The sequence below is a fragment of the Phoenix dactylifera genome, chromosome 1, assembly GCF_051530095.1.
Source record: "Phoenix dactylifera cultivar Ajwa chromosome 1, Ajwa_hap1_PhDact_Kaust_v1.1, whole genome shotgun sequence".
Taxonomy (NCBI): domain Eukaryota; kingdom Viridiplantae; phylum Streptophyta; class Magnoliopsida; order Arecales; family Arecaceae; genus Phoenix; species Phoenix dactylifera.
In genome coordinates this window covers 49875436-49891188 of record NC_143190.1, presented here as the reverse complement: position 1 = coordinate 49891188, position 15753 = coordinate 49875436, and the positions used below count along the sequence as shown (strand labels likewise).

Genomic DNA, 15753 nt, shown 5'->3' with positions numbered 1-15753 from the left:
TTCTCATCCATTGCGTTAAGAAGAGTTGGTGCTCAGCATTGGGATTCTCATCAACAGCCAACCACTTCATCTTCTTCAACATTGCTTCTATTGATTCATTCTATATTTTTTTTGAACTTTAGTTTTCTGGTTATAGCAATTATTTATTTGGATTACTTGTTGCTGTAACAGTTTCATTACCAGAACTTATAAAGGTACTTCCAAGCCTTAATTGAAAGTTGCTGAATCGGAAAAATTCAGCAAGGGTAAAATTTTTGGTTGGTTTATCTGAAAACCAACTGGGTTGTTTGTGAGCCCGAAAAACAAACTGTGTAAAGGTTTTTGGTTGGTTGCCTGGAAAAACCGAATTTTTTGCGAGCCCGGAAAAATAAATGGTGATAGGTTTTCGGTTGGTTGCCTGAGAAAACCTACTGGGTTTCTGACTGTGCGCCCAGAAAACAATCAGACTGTAATCTGCTGGATTATAGTGAAGTCTCAAGCTTGGCTTGAGGAGTGGATGTAGATGCTGGGAGTGCACCGAACCACTATAAATTCTTGTGTTTGTGTGTGGCTTGTCTCTCTTTCTCAACCGCATTCTTCTAACTGTTTTCCTCACCTTATTTACTACTTTATTTGTGCTGGTTTAATTCCGCTGCTAGATCTCTGAGTTTGCAAAAGTATTTCAGTGAATCATTCATTTCGTTAAATTTTTAAAGACCCAATTCACCCCCCCCCCTCTTGGGCTGCACCTCTGGGCAACAAAAGGAGCATGAGCTACAAAGGTAAGTCAAGAGCTTTGGCTGAAAGGCTTGATTTACAAGAGCTTAACTGCTTAAGTCCCCATGTCATGCCTGTCTTGCTCCCCGAAGAAAGATACGACCTAGAGAATGTATATGGACAGCTGCACCATCAACAAGATCACAAGGAAGTACCGACTTCCTATCCCTTGGTTGAATGATATGTTAGACCAACTTGTAGAACTTAAATCTTCTTCAAGATTGTCCTTTGCTCAGGCTATCACCAAATTTGAACCCGCTCAAACGATATACAAAATCACATTTAAGAAGCGACATGGGCTTTACAAGTGGCTGGTCATACCATTGGATATCTTCAATGCCCCAAGCACATTCACAAACCAGCTACTTCAACCTTTTATTGGTAGAATTGTGGTTGTGTATTTTGATAATATACTTGTAAACAACCACAAGTCTTGCAAGCATATTGAGCACCTGAGGTAGGTGCTTGGAAATTGGAACCTTGCACCAAGCGAAGCTATATATGAACTTCAAGAAGTTTTCGTGGATCATGCCCAAATTGATCTTTTTGGATATGTTGTATTCGAAGATAGCATCCACATTGACAAGGTCAAAGCCATTAAAGAATGGGCAACTGCTCGAAACATCACGATGTTCGAAGCTTCCATGATGTTGCATCATTTTATCCAGGCTTCATCAAGAACTTTATCATCATCGCCCCTCTCACTGATTGCAAAAAGCAAAAGTTCATCTGGATGCCAAATGCTGAAAAGAGCTTACACAATTTGGAGTTGTTAAAAATGCAAGCAGCCATCTTGGCACTACCTGACTTTAACAAAGGGTTGGGGTGGTGTGATGCATCCAAAATTTGCATTAGCATAGCTCTCTCTCAAGAAGGCCGACCAATGGCCTACTTTAGTGAAAAGCTGAATGGAAGCTGCCATAGCTAGCTACTCTACCTATATGCAGAGTTTTATGTTATTGCACGGACCATGTAAAATAAGTTGTACCCTCCAACAACATAATTTCTTGCTTTTTTTATCACAATCACCACCTTAATAGGCCGATATGGAAGATGGGTTGTATTTCTCCAGTAGTTCAACTTTGTGATCAAGCACAAGACGCGATGAATCGAAGAGAAAACATACTTAGTCACTGGCATATTATATTTGCCAACAATTGACCTACTAAAAGACCTGTGCAAGGACGTTGTAGATTTTGGAGCTATCTAGTCTTCCTTTGAGTGTGGAGGTACTCCTAACTTCTCTCTTACTGATAATTTTCTCTTCTTCAGAACTTGACTTTGCATCCTAACTTTGGTTTATGAGAGAGAAGATTGTCCAAGAAATACACTTTGAAGGACTGGGAGGTCATTTTGGATAAGACAAAACCTATGGTCCTGGTAGAATGAAAGTATTATTGGCCCCGATTATGGCGTGAAGTGATCCAGTTTGTCATGAGATGCTAAAGGTCATACACTGAACAAGTATCTTTATACCACCTTTGCCCATCCCTACAACTACATGGATTGAAGTGCAAATAAATTCCATTCTTGGCTTGCCTAGAACATAGCGTGGATTTGACTCCATATTTGTAATGGATGATAGGTTTACGAAGATGGCTCCATTGTCTGTTGGAAGGATGATAGATGCTTCACATGTGATAGATCTATACTTTAAAGAGATGGTTTCGATTGCATGGAGTTTCCAAGACTATCACTTCACATTGTGACATCAAATTTATCAGCCACTTCTGAAGGACGTTGTAGCAAAAATTGAGGACAAAATTGCAGCTTAGCAGTGCCTACTAACCTGAAATAGATGCCAAATCAAGGTGGCCAGTAGAGCCTTAGGAATTTACTCATATGCCTTCTGCAAGAGAAGCTGGTAGTTTCGAACTTTCCTCTTCCTCAAACCAAGTTTTCCTACAATAGCTCATACAATTGTTCAAGATTGTGTACAGGAGGACACTAAACAACATGCTCGACCTAGTGCCACCATCAAACACCCAGCTAATTAGATATAATGCAGAAAACTTGGTGGACCACATAAAAAATATTTACGACCAAGTTTGGAAGCAGCTAGAGTAGAGGTGCAAATGGGTCGGGTCAGATCGAGTCATGAGTGACCCCGATCCAATCCAGTTTCTTGTTCGGATTCTAATTTTAGACCTAGACCCAATCCAATAGAAGATTGGGTCAGGTTAGGTTGGGTCCACTGCTACAATATTTGACCAATGAATCATTCGGGTCGGGTCGGTTCCATGTATAACCCAAACCCAACCCAAAAAAATTCGGGTCCGGTTTGGATCCGGTTCGGGTCCGGGTTGGGTCATGCTATAATTCATAATAAAGAAACATATTTCACTACTTTAAGGTTGAACTTTTTATCTGAAATTTTTCTTTACCAAGATAAGCAAGTTTAAACACATTTTAGAATATACATCATTGTTCCTTTCCTCCAGAAGGAGCTTGTGGGTATGGAAATCTCTCTGCCAATTTTCCAGCGTATTGCTCAGTACAAGGCAGGCATTGTCCCTATTCAATACAAATGGTAAACACTTCCATCAGAAACTCAACCATCTTATAACTCCGATTATATTATTCCTTTTAATTTCTGGTGGAATAAAACAGGTGGGGGGTTATACTGCACCCTTGGCTCCAAAAAAACATTACAACCAAAAGCTCTGTAAAGTCATCCATATTCCTTATAGCTCTGGCTTCTTGCCTCCAATCTGTAGAAACTCCCACTTCCAACAGGATCCGTTTCCTAAATATTTTAAACTCAATAACACAAAGTTCTGACTCCTTTTGCCTAGAAGCTGTGTTCCCTCTGTTCTTCTTTATCTGCCTTTTTTCCTCTAACCTCTTTTGATATCAGCTTGAATTAAATGCACAAAGATATTTCTCAATATTTTCCTGCATCACCGGGACCCCTAAAACAACTCCTAGTGAACCTTTCTCATCCCAGTAGCACCATCATCCAACAACTTAAGAGAACATTCAAAAGCAGAGACTTCAAATGAAACATTATAATTTTCTTTCTTTCAAAAGAGAACCTTTATTAAAACAGAATCCCCTCTCCCTTACCCTCAAACAAAAAACCTTTATTTCATTATAAGCAAACACACTCTATACAACTCACAAACAACTTTCTATCTCTTTGCCTGGGATCTGAAATATTATAGTTCTGAAATGAATTGCAACCTTTTTTCCTTGCAGGGTACCCTATGTGAAGAAGGGGGGAATCAAGTTCACCATCAATGGCCACTCCTACTTCAACCTAGTGTTGATCACCAACGTAGGTGGCGCTGGGAAAGGAAGGGTTTTGTACTTTTGCTAAGGCTCCAAATGGTCCTTAGGGGAGATCGAGAGAGAGCGATTAGGAAAGCCGAATGACTGAAGCAGTGAAGATTGAATAAGCAATTGGGTCACGAGCCTCACAGAGTCGGAGCGATGAAGTCGTAGTCTCACAGTCACTACACCCCCTATAGCCTGAGACCAGAGAGTCTCAAAATGGATAATCCCCTGCGGCCTACGGGCCCCAAATGGATAATCCAGATTCGGGTCAGGTCAAATCGGGTCGTTGGGTAAACGATCCAAAATTGACCCAAAAAACAACGGGCGGGTCGGTTGAGATTCAGTCAACCCATACCTAAACCGAAAAATGGAATGGGTCCAATTTGAGACCCCGACCTGGCCCCACGAGTTCTTAAAAACGGATCAAATCGGGTCTAAATAGGTCAGGTCGAGTCGGATCACAGGTCAAGCCAACCCATTTGCAGCCTTATAGAGGAGTCTAATGCCAGATACAAAGGAGCTGCAAATGCACATCATAGGCACAAAGTTTTCAAAGAGGGGACTGTGATGGTCTACCTATGCAAGGAGACATTTTCAATTGGAATCTACGGCAAGCTAAAACAACGGAAGATTGGCCCTTCCAAAATTTTATGGAAGATCAACAATAATGTCTTTCATGTGGAGCTTCCCAAGGGGTATGATATATCTGCTATTTTTAATATTGCAGATCTTTTTGACTTCTATGGAGATGATATTGAGAAGCCAGATCCAGCTCAACTACCAGCAAATACCCCAAAAGATCCAATTGAGCAGATACTCAAGGAACAATCTATCACCACTCAGACCACATCCTATACTTGGTCAAATGGAAGGACAAGCCCGCAATCAAAGATTCTTGGATGTCAGACTGAGTTGATGAATCTCTCACCTGCTTTGTTGGAGAAATATAGAACTTTTAACTCGAGTGCGAGTTCTCTCCAAGCTGGGGGAATACTGCACATGTCATGGACTTGGCTGACACATACTTGAATAGTTGAATCAATGTGTGTTGAATCTGACCAAAAGAGCAAGGGGATTCAACACTAGATTCAGACCTAAGTCACTTCTAGAAAGTTGCTAAAGTTTGAAAAGTAATCTTGGAGATATAATTAAGGCAGCTATCAATAAAATCTAAGCAGATATGTAATGAATTGATATCAAGATCAGTCAGAAATCTTATCCAATCAAGAGGCATAGTATGGAAAATATTTTTTTTATTCCCACAACCACTATCCATATTTGCACCAAATCGATTCCTTATACATTATGAAAATATTCTTTTCTTCCTTATTTTTTGAACTTCTTCACTTTTTCATTAAGAAACAAATGCGGATACATTTATGGGTAGGTTAGAGGGACGCTACAACTATAAGGGCCTGCTTGAATAATCTTGCAGGATTGGGTTGGATTTCCTGTTAAATTCATGGATCGAGCAACCCATTTGGGCTGGCCTGTATCTATTCAACACCCACAGCCCGAATCAGTGGGAGGTGAAAAAGCCTTCGCAGGTCTTTTTTTTCTTCCTGTGATTTCCAACATGTTCTCTCCTCTTGGCCGTTGATCCTCTACCTTCTCCTCCCTTCTTCCCTTTTGCACTACATTCCCTCTCTCTCTCTGATTCTTAAAGGATGTTCCTAAATAAATACCAAACAGGCCTAAGTAGAGGTGCCTGGCCATTATAAACTATAAAAGGCATCTTGAATGAAATTTTTAGTTCTCTTCTCCATTGTTTCGTGAGTTTAAGAATTCTATATTGCTTCCTCTTTATCGTTACTTTATTGTTAGATCTTATTCCTCAAGCAGAAAGATCACTGTGTGCATGAGGAAGGCACTTACAAAAAAGACCTCTAGAGTTAGAAAGAATGACCAGGAAAGATAAAATATAAATCATGGTGCTACGTGGCCCAGCTAATTGAGTGTATTCATCATAAATGAACATGCTGTTTGCTAATTTCTTTCAGAAAAGAAAATCTGGATCATTTATAATTGGATGCATGTTACTGAAAAAAAAAAAGAAACAATCCACTAGGTGCAAAGGTTGAGATTCAAAGCTTGGCCAGTTTACAGCTCATAGAAGAAGACAAAATAGAGTAAGACGAAAGGGACACATGACAAATTTAACAAGTCTAAAGAAAGATCATGGCCAGGTCAGAGATGTTACAGGTCAAATAGAAATAAGACATCACGTAAAAGAGGAATCTGTGATAGCAGGAAAATTTAAATGGTCGATGTTATAAAGCGCTCGTGTTCTAACCGTTGACTAATCAGTGCATCTCTGCAAATAACCAACTAGAATAGAGCAATCATGATTCGTATACTGGCAAAGAAAAGGTGAAAAAAAAGGTTTTAAGGAATATTTGCAGATCTGATATCATTATATGGAGTGAGAGTTCCTCGTGGTTAGGTAAGGATAGGGTAGATATGAGATGCAAAATGCAACTAAAGTGGCACCAAAATTATGTGACTTAAAATTCTATAATGGATTGAAGATACTTGAGAATCTTTGCACGGGAGCAGTGGTGACAGTAAGACTGAAGTGTCTTGTAATGGCAGAAGCTAAGCATGCAAGCTTTGAGGCCCACAACAATGGCCACTATGGAGGCATGTGAGGCAGTGAAAGAAGCTGCAGGCATCGGTGAAGTATTGATAAGCCAGAAGCAATAGAATAGGCTGCAGCGAACTTTACAAAATTTTCAAATGATGAAATTACTTAGAATCTCAAAGAATATAGCAGAGCATGCTTCCAAAGCATAGGATGTATTATCCATATGGCAAATAATTATCATACATTATCAGACATTAAATACTAGCATAGAAGTCTAGTTGCTGCAAAATTATATAAATTATCCCCAAAAAATGTATAACCATGTTCTTGATGGTCATGATTAAATATGGCTAATTTTGTAAGGTAGTTATGACATATCATGATAGTAAAGAAGTTACCAGTGGCTGAAAGGCATCTGAAGTAGATAACTTGAGATACTTTCTTATAGCATCTTTATTATTTGCTTTCCCATGAAGATCATCAGCATTGTACTGCACGCTGAGAAAACCATCTGTAGAAGGATTCCATGCATCTGTATCAATTCCATTGAGAATTCCCACAAATTTCTTAGAGTGGAATTTTAATGTTTCATGGAGACCCCGTCCACCCTGTAAACAAGAAGAAAGCTTGATCATAGAAGAAAGATTAGATGAACAAACCTTATGCAGAAAACTTTTCACAAATAAATGCTCCAATGCTAAATAGACTTTTAAAAGACCCTAACCAGAGGACATCAACAAATATATATTACAATTAACAAAGAAGACCTCCTTCCCTCAAGAGTCATGTATGATTGCAAATGGGGAAAAATGATACATCTAATAATATGCAATAGATTAAAGATGAGAATTCCAAGTACTACACAAGGTGTTAACATAAGGCATATAGCAAACTGACACCGCCTGTATCGGACCGGTCCGGTACAGCAGTAGAAAACAGTTCCGACCCCCCCGGAATCGAGCAGTACGGAGGGCATACCAGTGCGAACCAGACCGGTTCGCACTGGTACAAGTTCAGAGTGGCACCGCTTTGTACCGGTGCGAACCAAACCAGTTTTCACCGGTATTTTGGGTAAATGGCAAATGCCACTCTGTGGCATTTTTTTTAAGGCCACGGAGTGGCAGCCACTATGTGGTGTTTTTTTAAGGCCACAGAGTGGCATTAAATGCCACTTTATGGCGTTTTTTTAATCCACAGAGTGGCATTAAGCGTGCATTGTTGCCGGTTCGACCAGTACCGAACCGGTCCAGTAAGCGACCGGTACGCCTACCAGTATCGGTTCGGCATATCCTACTACAGGTACCTTTCCAAACTGATGCTGGAGAATCTAGATGAATAACATGCCAAATAATTATGGTCAAGTTTTTAGAATGAACATGCACTTCTAGCGTAAAATATGACAACATAATGGTTTATATGCAAAAAGTACAATTATCTTTACTCCTTTAACGACAGAAGGTTTTGTGACCAAAATTTTCTTTAATGACTCAAAGACCCTTCTCTGGCCTCCAACTGTAGTGTTAATCTTTTTCCCAAATTATGGTCTTCCAAGCAACTCTAGTGCTTCCATTTCCCACTCCTTTTTTCACTTTACAGAGTCCATTTCCTCCCTTTTTTGTACTATTCCAACTCAGGGATTTTTAAACTCCCCCTAACCACCCTTCCCCTTTTTTTTTTTATTTTTTGTCTCTTTCAGCCCCTCTCCCCTGTTTGACCATGTGCATTGCACATGCAATATGCTAGTAGAAAATAATAAATGACTGAAAGTTGATGTTGATATTACATGATCACATGGTAACAATGGTTGATATTTTCTACAAAATGGGATTAAGCATTTTTATTATTTCAAAGGAGATCTGGCACCCTAAATGGAAAATGTCTGAATGAAGGACCTGGTTGGATGGATGTGCACATTATCCATTGGATAGGATTCTGCTGACTTGAAAGTTTAAGGAGTTAATATATGTAAAGAGAAGAGAGGAATCATGGAGGAGCCCACTAATCATACAATTCAAGGAAAATGGGGAGATTATTCATTCCTTTTAAGAGGTGATTAATAGCATCCATTTTTTTATAGAGCATTCCAGGGTAGGCCGAACTGGACTAAACCGCCCGGTTCGGCTCGTACCGAGCCGACCTGGTGGTAAATCGGGTAGCTTCGCCTATTGGAATCGGTTGCGGCCCTGAACCGACCGGAATGGATTATAAACCGACCAAACCCGACCGACAAAGGCCTAAGCCAGACCAAACCAGACCGAACCGGCTGGAACTGGCCTGGAACCGGCTAGTTCCGTTCAAACTCAGTCGGAACTTTCTGGTTCGGGATCGAGCCTCCTCTACTTCTTTTATTAAAAAACAAGTGTTGCAGTTTGTTTTGGAAGTTCGTTTAGCTGTAAGATGGTTAAGCTATTCGAATCCTCTCAAATGATCTCCTCGAGTGGCTATGAGCGCAACTGGTGCGCCTTCGTCCTCATCTGCAAGTAGAGGAACCGTTTGATATAGGAGTGCCCCGACGACCTTGTATATGTTCACTACAATCTGAGGTTGAGGTTAAAATGCATTCAGAAGAAAATGGAGCTAAAGTATACAAATCCGATCCATAGTGTTTTCGTTGATGATGAGGCTGATCCTATGATCAAATGGCTTGTGGGCCAATAACAGGAGCTAGAGCTTGATGAGCAAGGATCGCCTCCACAACCAGCTAGTTTCATAGCCAGCGAGGATAGGGTCGGTGCAGGGCAATGGGTAGAAAGCAATATTTCATGCATCTTTCCAGTTGATCAGCCACAACTAGGGGTGCAAATGGGTCGGGTCGGGTCGGGTCCTAGGTGACCCCGATCCGACCCGGTTTTTTGTTCGGATCCCAATTTTGGACCCGGACCCGACCCGGTTGAAGATCGGGTTGGGTCGGGTCGGGTCCGAGTCGGGTTCGGGTCGGATCCGGGTCTGATTCGGGTCGGGTCCGGGTCCGATCGGATCCAATTTTTTTGTGCTTTTGGAAAAAAAATTGGGCAAATCTAATTTGGTCATATCATAATTATGAGGTGCTGGGTGACCCATGACTTGAAAGACTTTGCAATTGAGCTCCAGTCAGAACAGATGACCCATGACTTACTAACTAAGTCGGTCTACAAGCCAAATTTCATATCACACTATTTTTTTATCTATATGACTGATTGGACGGAACTCGGTGTCTCCCAGCTCCCCCCTCACGAGGACAAAAAAAATCCCAGACCTTCTTCCAAAATCCAATTCCATTACAGAAAACTGGCACATGACCCATATTCAGTTGCAGTGTTCCCTCACTTTCTCCCTTCAAAAGTTAAAAGAAACAAAAACCAAAAAACAGAAGGAAAAAAAAAAAAAAGGCAGCTACCGAGACACTCAGACACCGGAGGTCTCAACAGTGTAATAGATCGAGAGAGAATCCTGACGGGCCGGCGTTCCTTTGGATTCTGTGAACCTATGCTTGTTGCTAACTTGCTATCCTCCCACACTGACCAACAGTACCACAACCCATGCCAAAAAAAAAAAAGAAAAAGAAAAAGAAAAGACTTTCTTTTGCTTTTCCTCTTTCTCTCTTCGGGTCCATTCGGGTCGGGTCGGGTCCGTTTGGTAAACCCAGACCCGACCCAGAAAATGATTCGGGTCCAATTTTAGGACCCGACCCGGACCCGCGGGTCCTAAAATTCGGGTCGGGTCGGGTCTACGCGGGTCGGGTCGGGTCGGGTCACGGATCGACCCGACCCATTTGCAGCCTTAGCCACAACCACAGGAGGCCGGTCACCACATGACTTCTTGTCCGAGACATCCTCTCAGAGATATAATCGAGAGATGCTTAGATAAGGCCATTACGCTATCCAGTTGACTCGGTCAGGAGGGTGACACACATCTTCCCAACATAGGCAAAGAAGAGCATGAAGGGTAAGCAGGCAGAGAGTGACACGAAGGATAAGCAAGCAGAGAGTGGCATGAAGGATAAGAAGGCAGCTGCCTAGCATTGCAAAAAAGAAAAACAAAAGGCACCTGGAGCCCCAATGGAGAGTGTGGAGGAGAAGCCAATTCACTCAGATTTAGAGACCAAGAGCAATAGCTCTGGTGGTCATGGATCTGCTAGCTAGAGAGGGACTAGAGGACATGAGACCACCATTGATGAGATGGCCATAGAGTAGTCTTCGATTCACCGGCGATTCTCAGTTTACGCATACTATATAGGATAGGAACTATGGTGCACAATCTGGTGAAGCCCGTAAAGATCCGATTGCACATAGAAAACGGCTCCTCGAGGTCATTTAGGAGGACACGATGCAGCTGCAAATGATCTTGCATGTAGAGTAGGATTTATAGACGTATCAGGTTCTGTGTCGTATACTGAATCTTATTATCCAAAGCCACGGGCAGCTTATAACCCATACGGATACGGATATGCATATGGTGCATCTGAAGCATCTTCTGATGGCTACTATTTTACGCAGCTCGGAGCATCTTACAGGTCGGATTTTGCTGCCGACTTATTCGGATGGACCCTTCACAGGCATTTTATCAGTCAGTTTATCAGCTAGAGGACATCTCTCAGAGTCAAAGCTTCAACGAGAAATCCGAAAATACTTATAACCCGGAGCGTGTTCCTTATGGGATGAATATACAAGACTACAACGCTGCTTGGTTAGAAGGATGGACTAATGTGCCTCCCAACTATGCTAATTATCTGAATATTTACGAGGTATCAGCACTCGGCGAGATTTTAGATATCGGTATGTATGTTGTACTTTAAACATATGTAATTGATTGTATTTTATTTTAGATTTTTCACCTCACTACTTGATTTAAGGATATTTCATGTTGCTTCTTGTAGCATGCTACATTTTACTAATCATTTTATGTTTTGTATCATTTTAAAATAATAAGATGCATCATTTAGGTTAAATCGAGATTATAAAAATAGCAAAAAACATCAAAACATCAAAAACATCAAAAAAAATAAAAAATACCAAATTAAACTTAAAATCATTGAAAAAGTTTAAAAATATTGATTACCAATTAAATCAACTTGAAATATAGAACTGATACCGTACCAAGTCGTCTGCCGACCAGCACGGATCTCGGTACCGGTTCGACGAATCTTGGAGGATTCTATGCTCCAAGAGTTCCTCCACATCAATGTTTTCTTCACTCTGCCTCTACTCGACTCCTCACTTTGAGTCCCCATGTGGTCATGTAACAAAACAGGCCCTAACAATGGAGTATGCAATTTTGTGGGTAATTAAACAGCAAGATTCAAGTGCGATAAAGCAATGGAATAACAAAACATAAAAAAAGGCATTAACTTATTACGAAAAACATGGTCCATAATATTCAGATTGGCCCATTCCTTCTATCCTAAAAGGCAAAAAAAAATAAAAAAGAGCCAAACTAACCTTGATGAGCTTTTGTGCATTATCACAAATTTTACAAACTGAAAATCTGAAAGCTTTCATCAAAAAGAAAACTAATACTTTGAAATCCGGACCTCTTGGAACCCATGCAGGCAATGTAGAGATTGCATAGAACCAGAATCAATGCTTACTCCAACGGCAAGCAGAGACCGCTACAACATTGGATATGATTGATGATCATGAATGTTGGTATTACCGGGTAAATTTATGTAGTGATGAACAATTAAACATCTAATTGCAACAGTTGGTCATTTGCAGTAATGTCCTATTAGAATCCCAATGCATAGGTTGATTGTTTGCAGCCTAGACATATACTGAACAGTTTATGTTTGCTTCCAAAGTAGATAAACGGTGACCAACAATTTCTTTTTTTGAATTCTATGTTGGTTCTTTAGCTTTATGCTAGAGATGGATCGAATTTGTGAAAACATAAGAGAGCGCCAATTTGCCACTAGGGGTTGCTCAGGTCAGGCAACCATAAATCATTAAAGCAGAATTTTTGAAGACAGATGTGCAAAAGTGGCATCAACAAATGCTTAATTGACATTATTTCCATGTCAGGAAGATGTGAAATGATTCTTTCATGTCCTTGGTGCCAACCATGTAGGAATGATACTGGCCTTTGTCTCATTGTGATACCATTATGTATGATTCTTTTGATTACATCCATTGACTTTTGTGTCTTTGTATGATTCAGGTGTTTGTTTCTGCATTTACATTGGTAATTTGGTATGCATTTCCGGTGTAACCTTGCCTGCATTGGTCTGCATGCAGATCTTAATGAGATACATTAGCAAATATTTTCAAGCTAAAACTGCAAACAGCATAGTTATACAGATCACAACTGATAATGACTGAGATACAACAAAGTATCAGATATGAAATGATAAAATAGAACATTGGCAGTGTTCCTAATATGGTGTCATGATTCATACCTCTGCAGTGCACACCTCTTGAGCATAAGTTGGTGATACTGTTGTAACAATGTTGGAAAATATGATTGCACCCTGAAAATGATGTTTGTCGAATTGTGACAGAAATACATAAAAGACACATGAAACTTCGGAATATTTTATTCCAAACTAAATTTATAATCTGTTCTATCTCATTACCTTAACAGGATTGACTTTGTCATGGGCTGAATTGTCCTGCATCCTATCTGGCCTATTTAGGTGGTGAACTTCAAGGCCACAGGATCCCAACTCTGAAGCAGGTGTCGTTCCTTGATATTCAAAGTTGTGGCATGTGAAGCAAATTCTAGCGGAATTGAACCCCTGTCTTGCATATATTTCCCAATAAAGTGGTGCCTGTTATGTTGAAAGATGTCAATCAGTATTTTTAACAGAATAATCAAGATTCATGTAGTCTATGATAGCCATGCTTTTTGATGCTAAGTGCCTACAACAAAAGCTGTCTGCCAGTCATGACAATGGATTATATCAGGGCTCTTTCCAGCTTGATAGAGCAGTTCAAGTGCTGCACGGCTAAAAAATGAGAAGCGTTTAAAATCATCATGCTCTCCATAGTACTGTCCTCTCCAGAAAAATTTAGCTGGATGATGAGGCTCTATAAAATAGACTGGAAGACCTGCATATTACAATTCTGATTACCCTCAATTTATTACACCTTATGCCCCCAAAAAGACAAACACTTCTGAGGCAGTCTTAAACCTTCAACAGCTCCAACCCAGATTTTATTTTTGAATAGCTGTCCATCAAAATAAGACTGTACCACCACATCTAGTACCTACAGGAATAGCCAAGATATGAATTCAGTTAATCAGTAACATGGCACAACTTTCAAAAGGTCGTGAAACAGAATGAATCAATGAACAACTAGCAAGTACTAAACCTTCAGATCACTGATATGATCAAGCTGCATGCAGTCATATTTAGGAAGAACAATTTCCACAAGATGTCCCCTTCTCTGTAATGCCTTACCAAGACCAGATACAACATCCCCTAGACCACCAACCTTAGAAAGCAAGAAATTAATTGATTAGGAACTGAGTACAGAACTGAGTTAATTCAATTAAGCATTTCAGATCAATTACAAGTATTAATCAAAGGTAAAGAAATTTAGTAGAGTAAATTGTAAAATGCACCATTTTACATCTATATAAAATGCACACACAAAAAAAAATGTAAAAACTACAAACTGCTGTGTCTATCAACAAATATGTGCAATGCAGATAACAATACAATATAAAAAGTGAGCAATAATGTCTAGTACTCTATAGTTAGCGAAATAGCACGGAGAAAAGAAAGGAATGGTTCAACTACCATTTCAACAAAAAAGGACATTTTAGGAAGTAGGTATGGATACTTAAATGCATGCATACATTGTGCAATCACATGCTACGTTATGAAATGAAGAGATATCCTACTGACCACAAGGAAAACCTACCATACATTATCAATGCTTTGTGATGGCTGGTGATCAAGTTTTGTGAAGATATTTGTCATACTCGAACCTTCAAACACAATTATGATATGCTGCAAAAAGGAAGCACTGTAGGCATGACCAAGAAGTTCCTATAAGGCAATAAAATTCATAGGTACAACCTTAACCATAGTCTGCCGTACCGATCCGTACCGGCCGGTACGGGCCGGTACGTACCAGTCCGGCCTGGGACCGGTACCGGATCAACGTGGAATCCGGTACCGGTAGTTTACTGTTGAAGGACCGGTACGGGACCGGTTCGGACCGGTACGGGACCGGTTCGGACCGGTCCGGGCCGCCACCGGTATGCCGACCGGTACCGGTATGGCGGACCTTGACCTTAACCATCAATCCTTAGCTACCTAGATGGAGCAGGCTTTGTTGATTGAAGTGTTGCCAACAAACATTTGAGAACCTTTTTCTTTAAGGGAAAAAAAAAACTCTCAAGACGACCAAAACCTTAATAAATCAGTCTCAAACTCTTGGCTAAAGCAACTTTAGAGAAAAGATTGTGCAAGTGGGACCTAGAAAACATGATGATAGAAAGGGTTACGTATTTTATCAGTTACACAATCTATGCTCGTGCAATTAGGGGGAAGCCCTCTAACACACACTTCAAATTCTCAGTAAGTGTAATAATTTGATGATTATATCATCCCTATTAAAACCGTCAGATAAATCTCATCTTTGTTATTTCCTGATTTGTTAGTTCGTTTATATACGCAACAATAGGAGGCTCACTGAAGCATCTAGTATACTTATCAGCATTGCTTGTCAATTGTGTCATTGACTTCTATTCAAGTGTGATTGGTAATCTACACCATCTATTAGACAAAAGAAAATTTGTAAGTCCTTTATATCTAGATCAGGCTGCATGCCTGCTGTCCATAGAGCCATATGCTTGTGATATCTCCACTCAGTCATGGGAGAAGAGAAGTTTGGAGGAGAGTGAAGCAAAGAGGATTGGGGATGTTGTTGATTTGAAATCGCAAAATAATCTGAAAATCTTAGGATTGTGGGATTGAGAACCTTCTTGTTCCCTACGACTCCTCCCCTCCTCAACTGCTTCTAGCCCCATGGGCAAAATCACCCAAATATGGTATCAGGCAATCATAATGCTCCTTAATATATGTGGTTAATCAGTTATACTGGATATATGTCTTCTCTTCTTTTAATAAATTATTTTAAAATCTACTTCCTTTTCAAAACTTTGTCTTGTAAAAATGCCTTCATATTTCATGTTCTCTTCAAAAAATGGCA

General features: G+C 40.2%; 1 protein-coding gene across 7 annotated transcripts in view; it reads right to left on the bottom strand.

The window, feature by feature from the left end:
• Nucleotides 1-15753, bottom strand: part of SS4 (starch synthase 4) — a 39343-nt gene that overhangs the window by 17730 nt on the left and 5860 nt on the right. For 5 of the 7 annotated variants that reach the window (XM_008799327.6, XM_088705229.2, XM_088705234.2 and 2 more), the window contains 6 exons: nt 13903-14025; nt 13722-13797; nt 13454-13638; nt 13164-13358; nt 12987-13058; nt 7015-7224 (listed from right to left, as the gene is read on the bottom strand). In XM_008799327.6, the coding sequence (XP_008797549.4) occupies nt 7015-7224; nt 12987-13058; nt 13164-13358; nt 13454-13638; nt 13722-13797; nt 13903-14025 (861 nt within the window). Of the gene's footprint in view, nt 1-4960; nt 5087-6564; nt 6695-7014; nt 7225-12986; nt 13059-13163; nt 13359-13453; nt 13639-13721; nt 13798-13902; nt 14026-15753 lie in introns of all 7 variants that reach the window. The other 2 variants (XR_015969201.2, XR_015969200.2) reach the window with 2 other exon arrangements.